Genomic DNA, 12,040 nt, shown 5'->3' on the forward strand with positions numbered 1-12,040 from the left:
TTGTAGCCTTTAACCAATAGCATACCTTTACACCTATATTACATAATACAGTTTGTGTCTTACAATAATTGTCTCTGTCCTCCTAAGATCTCAGGTTCTCCAAGGTCAAGAAGAACTTCTTAATCATTTTAGATTGCATATGGTTCTTTTTTAAAAATTGTATTTATTTTTATATTTACAGACTGCATTTGATTCATTGTACACAAATGGGGTACCACTTTTCATATCCATGGTTACACACAATGTGAGTCACACCATTCGTGTACATAGGGTAACGATGTCTTTCTCAGTCCATGTCTTTCCTCCCCCGCCCCCTCCCCTCCCTCATTTCCCTCTACATAATCCAAAGTGCCTCCATTCTTCTCTTACCCCCATCAGCCTTCTCTTCTGACCCAGCGGTCCTCCCCAAACTTGTGCACACAGCCGCCCCCCCCACATCAATGACAGCAGCTAACCTTGCCTCACATCCACTCCTCGTTAAGCACTTTATACACATTCTCTCTTCATTCCCACTTTACAGATGGGACAGCTGAGGCTCAAAGAGTTAAAGTGGCTTGACCCAGGTCATGTGACTATCATAACTTTTTTTTTTTTTTTTTTTTTTTTTTACTTCTGATGATGCTAATTCCAGTCTTGAAATTTCTTGAGGGAAGAGGAGAAGCTGACTAACCCTGTTCTAGTCTGTTCTGCTGATGGTGGTTTATGGTAGATAGCTGACTTTGGTAACTAGCAGAAACGGGGCTCAAATGTGGGCTGTGTGATGTCAGCGCTGATGAATTGACTCACTCCCCTGCAGAGAGCCTGTGACGTTTGACAGGCTCCTGAGTTCCAGGGCCCATTGTGACCCCCTAGCTTTCTTCCTGTTTTGCAGACAAGGAAGCTTTGGCAGCCCGCCATCCTTCCTGACCCTTGAGGCTGGTTCTGGGAGCCAGGCACGGATACCTGTGGTTGGCCTGTTGCACCCAAGTGTGCCCTGGGGCAGCCCCTCCTCACCATGTTGATCTTCCCTTGGGGATGAGCCAAGGCTGACACGCAGGTGGCCGTCACGGCGCTGACTGCAAGGGCAAAGTAGGTGTTGAAAATAACGGTCCTCTTTTCACTTGGCAAGTCCAGCGGAGCGGAGTTGAAACTTGGCCAGAATATCCACAAAAAGAGAGTACCTGGGGACCAGACAGGGTCATTGGCATGGGCTCCAAAGTCCTGAACCTCCAGAGGCTTCGGAGGGGGGGAACCCTCAAGCTGGCAAGCCTCGGCTTGGTCGCTTTCCAGCTGCAGGACTTCGGGGAAGTTGTGGCTCCCCTCAGGATTCTTCCCTCTGCAGCCTCAAGCTGACCAGCTAACATGTTTTACAGGCAGGCCAACTAGGGTCTTGGGAGCTGAAATCTATAAACCTCAGGCTCCCAACCCTGGTCCCTGTTAATCTAATTACTTGTTTTTGTTTTGTCTTACAGTGCTAGGAATTGAACCCAGGGCCTCACGCATGCTGGGCGAGTGTTCTACCACTGAGCCACAGCCCCGCCCCCAAATGCATGCTTTGAAAATCAAAGCACTGCTTCCATTTGGTTCCATAGCCTTCTTTCTTTCTTTCTTTCTTTCTTTCTTTCTTTCTTTCTTTCTTTCTTTCTTTCTTTCTTTCTTTCTTTCTTCCTTTTTCTTTCCTTTCTTTTTTTTTTTGGTACCAAGGATTGAACCCAGGGCACTTAACCACTGAGTCACATCCGCAGCCCTATTTTGTATTTTATTTAGAGACAGGGTCTCACTGACGTGCTTAGCACCACCTCTGTTTTGCTGAGGCTGGCTTTGAACTCACCATCCTCCTGCCTCAGCCTCCAGAGCCGCTGGGATTACAGGCGTGTGCCACCATGCCAGGCTTCTGCCTGATTTCTTCCACGGCCCTCCCAGCCACCTAGGTTGGTGGTCTTCCCTGCTGCTTTTCAGAATCCAGCGTTCCGCCCTTTCCTGCTCATGGGCCCACTGTCTCTACTTGTCTGGTCTCCTCCTTTCAGCTGAGAACCAAAGGACTGAATAAACTCAGGTGTAATGACCTCTGCTCTCCACTGCATGTTGACGAAGTCAGGCCCTTGGAAGGAGATGCTTAATTCAAAGGTGAACTCAGCGAGCCTTGCTGGAGGCCACGGGTGCTGGAGGGCCTCAGGCACCCCAGTGAGAGGGCCCAGGAGACATTTTGCCAGAGCCCAGCCTCATCCTTGCCCAACCTCCAGCAGGACCCCAAGCCACCTGCTGTCGCCCTAACCTCACACACTTCACCCCTGTGCCCGCGTGGCTCAGCCCAGGCAGGAGGTCACCCGGCCACCTCGTCCTTACCCAGCATGCCAAACAAACTGGGGCTCGTAGCCATCTGAGCCTTCTCCTCCACTCCCTCCGGAAGGGGCTGTGATAGGCACCAGGCCACAGTCAGCCCGAAATAGGCGGCGAACACGGGGAAGACCAGGGCGTCCGTGTGGTGTTCCATCTGCAGTGAAACCCCAAGGGAGCTGTGAGTGTCACCGTGCTCCCCACCGGCGGCCTCGTGGCTGCTCAAGAAGGTTCTGGGCCTCCTGCAGGAGGCTCGACTTGAAGTCGCCAGACAGGCTCAGAGCTTATCCAGCCCTGCCAGCTGGCCTTCCCTGCAGAGGTGCCCAGGGGCAGCAGGGTGGCTTCAGGGAAGCTGCTGGTGGCCTTATCAGCGCTCTTCAGTGCTGTTGGCCAAGGTCCATTCAGGTGGGGCAAAAGCCACATGGCTGGCCCCACTTCTTTCCACTTTTCAGCTGAAATTCAGTTCTGCCTGAAATGAAGAGGGACATAAATTTTGCAACAGGAAGCACCCAGACTTCTTAGGATCCACTCCAAGGTCTCCGGTAAATTCCAGCTACGTGCTGATTTTCCTCATGAGGGTTAAACTCTGTAAGTCTCAATAACTCACTTAGGGCTACGGGGCAGGCGGCAGCTGCGCCTCCCCAAAATAACCAGAATCGGCAGAATCTTTACTACCACTCCCCACAGGCCCCTCCTTGGTATGAGCCACCCTGATCATCGCCCCAAATTCCTGCAATAACCCCGTTTCCACCCTTTCCCTGCTGACCATTCACCGCGTGGCAGCAGCAAGAAACCCTGTTCAACGAAAGTCCCATCTCGCCAGCGCCCTGCCCAGAGTCCTCCAGAGGGTCCCGCCTCACTGAGTCTCATCCTTGTGGCCTCAGGACGACCCCAGCCGACGGCCCCTGTACTCCGCCACCCACCTTCCCCTGCTCCTCCTCCTCACCCCCAGCGGGCTCCCGCTTAGGTCGTGCCGGTGCCGGGAAGTCCTTTCCAGTATGGGCAGGACGAGGGCAGCGTGGACAAGCCGTCTGCCCCAGGCGCAGGCGATGAGGACGGTCTACAACCCACCCTGCGGGGGTCTTCTGCCACTGTCCTCAGAGCCGCTGTGCTGACTGCCCCTCAGGGCTGTACTCAGTTGGGGACAGGGCTTCCCTGCCTGCCCTACCTGACGCTCTGTCCCCCACCCCAACATTCGCCTTCCCTTTCTCCCTTTTATTTTTCTCCATGGTATTCCTCGCCATCGAACACACCATCACTTTTGACTGGTTTTTGGTAATTGCAGCCTTCCTTCTGGAATGGAAGTTCCAGGAGAGTTGAATGATTTCACAGCCACAAGAGTGCCTGGTAAATCATAGGTACTAAATAAATGCTCCTGAAATGGACGAACGGCTGTAAGGATCCTCTATCATACATAAAGATGCAAGTCTATGCGACTCTCTTATGACAACTGCAAAGAAGCCCAGCACACACCGTGACTCCAAGTGACTTGGGAGGCTGGACTTGGGAGCAGGATCACAAGTTCAAGGCCAGCCTCAGCAACTTAGTGAGACCCTCAGCAACTTAGAGAAACTCTATCTTAAAATAAAAAGGGCTGAGGAGGTAGCTTAGTGGTAGAGCACCCCTCGGTTGCATCCCTGGTACCACAAAAACAAAAAGAGAGCTCATACTTTTAAAAGTCTGAGTCCCACCAGGCATCCAGAAGCCGTGCACAGGGATCATGGATGGCTTGGAATTTTCATTTCCTGAGTTGCCTCCCTGACGTGGCCCTGGTCCCCAGCCCTGGTTCCACCTGAGCCCTTCCACTGAACAAACCCAGGGAAAATTTTTGAGGACCTTGAACCTTCAGAGCCAGACTCTTCCCCTGGGACAGTTTGTCTAGCCAGTCAAAGTTGCAGAGAAGACAAGAGAGGGTGTCAACTTAATGTGCATCCTCTTACAATGTTGGTCATGAAACCCAACATTCAGAGTTGGAAGCTCTGTACTGTTTCATCCCTGGATTCACCCCTCTTCCTGACAGCCATGTTTTCTGTGTGGAACATCTTCCAGGCCAGTTGTGGCTGGTTGGACCCCAGGAGATAAACACCCCAGTGGACTAATGAGACTCCCTGGACACCAAGACAAAAGGCTGCTGGGGGTTTTTTGTTTTTGTTTTTGCTTTTTGTGTTTTGCAGAATCTGGGACAAATGGAAAGGTGGGATGGAGGGATATATTTTTTTTACTAAAGAGAAAGCTGGTGTGCACAGAGCAAGGAAGCCCAAAGACGGAGAGCACAAACCACCTGGCATGGAGACACTCACTACTCATATGCAGGTCCAGTCCCTTCCTGCCTGAGTCTAGCTGCACTTTCTGCCCTTGGAGGTTGGAGGGCTTCATGTGTGTGTGTGTGTGTGTGTGTGTGTGTGTGTGTGTGTGTGTGTACTGGGGATTTAACTCAGGGGTGCTCCATCACTGAGCTACATCCTCAGTCCTTTTTTTTTTTTTTTCATTTATTTGCTTTATTTTGAAGCAGGAGCTTTCTAAATTGCTGAGGGCCTTACTAAATGGCCAAGGCTGACCTTGGACTTGCAATCCTCCTGCCTCAGCCTCCAGAATAGCTGGAATTACAGGTGTGTGCCACCACAACCAGTTTTGAGGTCTTTATTCTGAATTCCTCTCATTCTGCCTAAGAAACACCAAGGACATTTTCTTCTTTGGAACCAAGGAGTTGTAATCTATCATTACATGAAGCAGAAAAGGCAAGGAATGAGAGTGTGCCTATGTGAGTCCATGAGCCCTGTAGTGACATAAATAGATGAATGAATGAATGAATGAAGCAAAAGTGAAATCTAATGGATGGAGAAGGGAAGATGGAATTAGAAATCCGAGACTGGCAATTGTCATAGTACTGATTGATTCAAGCCAGAATCAATGGATGCTAACCCACTGGGGAAAGCTGGATGAGAAACAGAGTGGTCATAGGAAGTATCGCCCAACAATGGGTTTATTAATTAGAAAGGGAACAACAGTAACTTTACGGTGGAAGATCCAGGCAGACACCACCTTAACCAAGGGATCAAAGCGAACATGTCCTATAATGGGGCAACCTGACAGCTTGTCTCCTGATATGATGTACCAAAAGAAAATGTTGCTTTTGTAGAATTTCTGCCCAGAAGATGCACACACTCAATCCAACCATGAGGACATGGAAGACAAGCCCACATTCTGCAAGATGACTGGCTTTTAACTTCAAAACACATCAAAATCAGGAAAGATAAAGGGATCAGGAACTAGTCTTGACGATAGTTTTAAAAGACATGAGAACTAAATGGAAGGGGTGATTCTGGACCAGAAAAATACTTCTTTCTTCTGCTCTAACAGGGTATTATTAGGACAGGGTATTATTGGTGACATCGGAATAAGGTAATAATATTATCTCAAGGTTGATTTCTCAATTTTGATAACTGGACAAGGCTACCGTAAGAGAATGCTGTTCTTAGGAACCACGCGCTGAGTATTTAGGGTCATAAGGAAAGACTGCTGAGCTCTCCCTCCCCCTCGCCGCCTGGCTGCCGTGAACCGCCCCCTCCTCGGCCACACCCTTCTACCGCGGTCTTCGGTCTGGGGCCCAGAGTCGTAGAGGTCACTGACCACCAAACCTCTGAAACCATGAGCCTAAAACAAACTTTCCCTCCTCTAAAGAACGAGAAAAAGAAAAACGAGAAAACGCTGATGAAGGGCACTGAAAGTTAATGAACAGTAGGGACTTCCCGCGTTGCCCCAGACCCCGGCTCCTGCCCGCTCCAAGCCCCTCCAGCGACCGCCAGGACATGCCGACCCCTGCCCCTCCCAGCTGCCGCGCCCTCGGCATCCTGGTCCGGCGGACGTTGGCCCCATCGCCCTTCCAAGGGCACCTTGGTCCCGCCCCTCCCTCTCTGCTCTGAAACCTTCTCCTGCACTTTACTTCCACCACCCACACCCAGTGTCCCCCCACAGGCCTGTCACTCACCCCCATCCCCACTGGTCCTGCCCCCTTCCCTGTCCCCACCTCAGCAATGCCAATCAATTGAGCCTGAGGACAGGGATGAGGATGGAAAACAGCATCCTGCGCCAGGCACTGACCTCCTCACTGCGGACGCCTCACAGCAGCCCCAGGTGTGGGGATAGAGTCACCCACTCTACAGATAGGGAAACTGAGGCACAGAGAGGTCAATGCAGGGGCCTGCGTTGACTGCACTGGCGTTGTGGAGCTGAGCTTTGAACCTGGGCTGAAGAATTAGTGGCAGCACCGGGAGACAGACCCGTCTTGGGCCCCAAGTCCAGTGCTCTTTCTCCTGAATCAAGTAAGAGCTCTGGGCTCTCCCAGAGGCTCAGTCACTATCTATCTTGCTGTGTGACCGTGGGCAGTGCCTTCCCCTCTCTGGGCACCATCTTTCTCATCTGCAAGCTAGGAAGTTCAGCCATGTCTTCACAGGGTCCGGGTGAGGGCAGAGGGTCTGGGAGAGGCATCTGGACTGGCATCACCTTCACGGATTGCTTCAAACCTACATTTGTGGGTTTTTTTTAGTCCTGGGGATTGGACCCCGACATGCTTTTGCCACTCAGCCACATCCCCAGCCCTTTTAAAATTTTATACTTTGATTCAGGGTCTCACTAAGTTGCTGAGGCTGACCTTGAACTTGAGATTCTCCTGTCTCAGCCTCCTGAGTGGCTGGGATGGCAGGAGAGCTTTACCACGCCTGGTTCAAACCTGGACTTTGGACGGTCTGTCCCAGCGAGGTCACCGAGGTCGTCACTGACACACTGACTGATTTAAAAGAAGACACTGGCCATACAACTTGCCGGACCCGCTGCTGGTGGGGCCCAGGAATTCATTCTTTTAAATATCCTGTGATTATCTTGTGTAAGGTCCAATTGGAAGGGTTCCTCTTTTGGAAGTCACGCAGACCACCACTTCGCAACCCCATCTGGTCCTGACTTGATGTTTTCAAACCCCAGAAGCTTCACCAAAGGGAGGCAGCGCCCTCCCCACCCCCACCCCGCCTCCTCACCCCCCTTTTACAAGCCCCCCCAGCCCCGTGACTCACGTAGAAGAATTTCCAGGTGACCATCCTGGTGACACTAACAACTGTCACCTCCAGCAGCGTCATCACAGTCAGCTGCGCCAAGTTGGCCCTCCCCAGGACCGTGCCGGCGGAGATCAGCACCGTCACAGCGCTCATGGTGGCCGAGTACATACTGGAGGAGACAGGGAGGGCCAGCCTGACCACGTGGGAAGGACGCCTCTCCTCCATCTGCTGGCTCCTGCAGCCGGGAGTCCAGCAGGCACCTCTCTGTGCCTGACCCTGCTCGAGACACTGAGGACACAGCGTGGGGACGAGACAGGTCTCCCCACTGAGGGCGGCTGTGCAGTCTGCAGACTCTTTTGCCCCGTCCCCCAGTGGCGCCAAGCCTGCTCTGTGCTCAGGGTGCTCCGAGGCCTCACACCAATGTCACGTGAGTCAAGGAGGCTCCCGCTGGGGTCTGACCCCGGGGGTTCTGCCCGTGGCACTTCTTTTCTGCCATCACCCCTCGCAGATGCTCAACAGAGGGCGCCCTTCGCCTGTCGTCCCCGCATCCCTCTCTCTCCCTCCTGGTGATGGAGAGACTGGCTTTGGACGTGGGACACAGGGCTTCCCATCCCAGCTTCGCTCCTTGAGTAGCTATGTAACCTCACTGAGCCTGTTTCTCTGTCTGTAAAATAAGAACCATAATTACCCTTATCTCCCAGTGGTGCCCGGGATTGGAAGGGGTGGTGTCTAGCACCAAGACGGGCATGGAGACCTGACTCGGGAAGAGAAGCTGGCATCCTTGACGCCATAAGCAAGGCCAGAGGGGGCTCTCGGGGAGGAGCGGGTGGTGCCCGCTGGACTCACAGGGGGCTTCCTGGAGGAGGCAGCATTTGACCTCACAGTCTGTTTCCCCTGAGCACCTTGTTCCAGGGACCCCTCCACCCCCAGGAGTCAATGCTGCCGCTGTGACAACCACCAGGACCGTGATCACAGTGCTTCACGACAGGCTGGTCACCGCTTAAGTGCTGATCCTCGGGGCAACTTTCTGCAAGACGGTGACAAGTGACCGCTCAGGAGACACTGGACTAGGAGAATTGACTTGCAGTGACAGATGTGAGGTTCAAAGCCAGCTGCCAATCCAAAGCCTGTGCTCCCTCAGCGTTCACCGCTAACATACGTCCTGCTTGAGGCTCAAGGACTTCAGCGGGGCACAGGGCAAGGGGACAGGACCAGGAATGACCTAGATCTAGGGGTTACTCAATGTAAGGCTGGGCAGCCTGGGCCTTGTGAGCACTTATTTCCCCAAGAAGGGCCTCGTGTTGTTTTGGTTTTGTTTCTGGGGGTTGAACTCAAGATTGCTCTACCTCTGAGCCACATCCCAGCCCTTCCCATTTTTTACTTTGAGATGGTTTCGCTAAGCTGCCTAGGATCTCACTAAATTGCTGAGGCTGGCCTTGAACTGGTGATCCTTCTGCCTCAGCCTCTTGAGTAGCTGGGATTACTGGTATGTGCTTCTGCGCCTGGCTCACTGACATCGCTGGGAGCGGATGTGTACCAGCCATAGCATTTCAGACCTCAGAAGCCAGGTGGTGCTGGGAAGAGGTTGAGACCAGGAAGTACAGTGGTTAGGAGCCCAGTGTCCGGGTTAGCCTGCCTGGGCTGGAGGTTCAACTTCGCCACTTCCTGGCTGTATGATCTTGGGCAAATTACTTAACCACTCTGCCCCAGTGTCTTGGTCTATAAGGCAGAGCGATGCCCTGGAGCCGTGGAAGGGTGGAGCCAGTTAATGCTTGTTGAGCACAATGAGAAGGTCAGCTATTGCTACTGTCACCAGGGAGAGTCCTCTGGAATTTTTCAAAATACAGCATTAAAAATATCACTCAGGGGCTGGGGACATAGCTCAGCTGGTAGAGTGGCTTGCCTCACATGCACAAGGCCCTGGGTTCAATCCCCAGCACCACAAAAAAAAAAAAAAAAAAATCACTCAGTGGGAGGCTGAGGCAGGAAACTCTCAAGTTGAAGGCCAGCCTCAGCCACTTAGTGAGACACTGTATCAAATTAAAAAAAAAAAAATATATAGGAGGAGAAAGAGGAAGAGGTCTGGGGATGTGGCTCAGCAGAAAGCACCCCTGGTTCAATTCCTGGTACCAAAGCACAAAACTAAACAAAAAGTGGGGTGTTGGGCTAAAATGGGGTCCAGAGCACGTGCCTGGTACAGGCTGAGCCCTGTCAAACCCCAGCTGCACGCGCGCGCGCGCGCGCACACGCGAATCACTGGCTGCGGGTCCTCTGATCTCATCCTCTGTTCCGGTAATCATTTACCACTCAGCTCTCACTGTGTGAGGGACGCGGAGGACACAGCTGGCCAGGAGGACCCCCGTGCCGGAATCAAGGCGGAACCAGTCCAGTGCTGAGCCGGGTAGCACGGTTTCCAGTGAGGCTCAGGGAGAGAGGGAGAGGACCCTGTCCCCAGAGACGGTCAGGGGGACCCCATCAGTCCAGCCTGGCTGACTGGCAGGAAGAAGCCCATTGATCCAATCTAGTCCAGTGAGGGTCACAGCTGGGAGGACCCAGGTGGCCTTGGGCAGGGCAACGGAGTCCCCAGTGGCCCCTTCTTGTCTTCCAGGATTGAGTCAGGAACCAGCAGGTCCCGGTGGACATCAGAAGGGAGCAGCCCAAGACACCTCCCACTCTGACCTGCTGATGTGCAGAAGTCCGAGGGCTTGAGAACCCAGGGACACGCCATCGGAACTCCTGGGGGCCTTCCCAGGGGAACACCAGGGCACACCGATTCCCTTGGGGATCAGCTCTACAGCTTTTTTAAGTGAAAAATGTGGAGACACCCCCACCCCCACCCAGGGGCACTGGGAAAACAGCAAGGTCATGTTTCATGTCACAACCGCTGTGGAGTGTGTGAGAAAGGTTGCGGATAGTTAGAAGCCGAAGCCATCACCACCACTTAGCTGTGTGACCCCAGGCAAGTGCCTTAGCCTTTCTGAGCCTTCATTACCTTATATAAATAAAGGTTGGACCTCTACCTGGACGGGCTAAACAAAATGCCTGTGAAGTGGCCAGCACAGTGCAGTGCCTGGCTCATGGACAGCTGTTCAACAGCAGTGCTCAGAAGGTCTAGCAGGGCCTCAGAGGTGGCCTCAGGAGGGCGTGATATCTCCCCAGGTGCCTAAGATGGCATTATCATTATATGGGCAGGACAGAGTTGGATAAAACAACAACAAAATTCTTAAGGAAAAACGTCACTTGGTTCTTCAAGTGTGACGGCCCGGATTAGCCCACCTTCACCTAGAGACCACGTACTGGCCTGCGGGTGATTCTGTGCGCCTTCCTAATCAATACCCACTTGTTGCCCATTACCTGACTTCTAGCACGTGGTGTACGTTTGCTCGTTCCTAGCATCTAATCCGAATGCATCTGAATGGATCAACGTTAGCTTCAGGTTAGCAAGGTCTTGCTTGTTCCTTGGCATCAGCATCTGCAGTACCTCTTTTCAAGAGTCTGTCTCTCCAAGTGTGACATTATTGCTTTTTTTTTTTTTTTTTTTTTAATTTTTTTTAGTCGTAGCTGGACACAATGCTTTATTTGATTTATTTATTTTTATGTGGTGCTGAGGCTCGAACCCAGTGCCTCACACATGCCAGGCAAGCGCTCTGCCCCTCAGTCCCAGCCCCAGCCCCGCTACTGCTTCTTTTTGTCTACTCTCTTTCTCTTAAGTTTTCCATGAGCCTTTGTTGACTGTGTGTCTTCATAAAATCATAATCAATAATAAAAAAGCCAGGGTCCAGGGAGGGCTGCAGCCCTGAAGGCCTGTGAGTCCACCGACTGGGGACATCATATAAAATGCAGGATGCCCAGCTAACTTGGCATTGGAGACAAACAATGAACAATGTTTTAGAACATGTATGCCCTAAGTATTGCATGGCACCACAGCTAGAAAGAAAAAGATATTCCAACTTTTCTAGAACCTTCCCTCTCATACCCTATGCCCTCAATGACCCAGAGGTTACCTGTTCAGTTTGATGGGCACCTTCCCATTGAGGATCAAGGAAAAGAGTCCGTCCACCAGGACAGCCCACTGGACCGCAAGGACCAGCATGAAGAGGTTGAAGCCCACACTGCTCCAGCCGAGTCTCCGCAAAGACGAGTTGAGGAAGCCCAAGCCAAAGACCGCCATGATGGTAGGCTCCTGGACGCCTGCTCAGAGAAGAGGGGTGGGGAAGGAAGAGGAGGAAATAGACAAAAAGGAGTGGGTACGGAATGAGAGCTTTACAGGATGACCACTGGAAGGAACACTGCAGTAAGGGTGTTTGGTCAAATCACTCTGCCTGCTGGCCTCAGTTTTCTCATCTGAATAATGGGGATCACACACATCTGCACAGGGCTGAGGTGAGGATCAGATGAGCTAACGCTGGTTAAGCACTTCAGGCAGGGTCTGGCCCACGGTGAGCACTCAGGAAGTGTAGCAATTGTTTTTATTAATAAGCATAATGACACGAACAAGTGCAGAACGTCAGGACCCATGCTTGACATATGGGTGACACTCAGGAGAGGTAATTGCTGCTATTACTGGAGATCAGGTGCAACTCCCGGTCATGCACGTGAGAAAAGGAGGCCACAGCAGTGACGTGACCCAGGTCACACGGGAGGAGGAGGCAGAGGCAGGCCCTGAGCTCCCATTG

General features: G+C 52.3%; 1 protein-coding gene across 2 annotated transcripts in view; it reads right to left on the reverse strand.

Annotated features, from left to right (window-relative positions):
- RHCE (Rh blood group CcEe antigens) overlaps positions 1-11,686 on the reverse strand; it is a 34,172-nt gene extending 22,486 nt beyond the window's left edge. The window contains exons 1-4 of one of the 2 annotated variants that reach the window (XM_079130651.1): positions 11,369-11,679; positions 7,383-7,533; positions 2,326-2,473; positions 994-1,160 (exon numbers count right to left, since the gene is read on the reverse strand). In XM_079130651.1, coding sequence (XP_078986777.1) covers positions 994-1,160; positions 2,326-2,473; positions 7,383-7,533; positions 11,369-11,535 — 633 coding nt within the window. In that variant the 5' untranslated portion in view covers positions 11,536-11,679. Of the gene's footprint in view, positions 1-993; positions 1,161-2,325; positions 2,474-7,382; positions 7,534-11,368 lie in introns of both variants that reach the window. The other variant, XM_079130650.1, reaches the window with a different exon arrangement.
- Positions 11,687-12,040: the final 354 nt, after the last annotated feature.

This window comes from Sciurus vulgaris (genome assembly GCF_902686455.1).
Source record: "Sciurus vulgaris genome assembly, chromosome: 1".
Classification (NCBI taxonomy): Eukaryota; Metazoa; Chordata; class Mammalia; order Rodentia; family Sciuridae; genus Sciurus; species Sciurus vulgaris.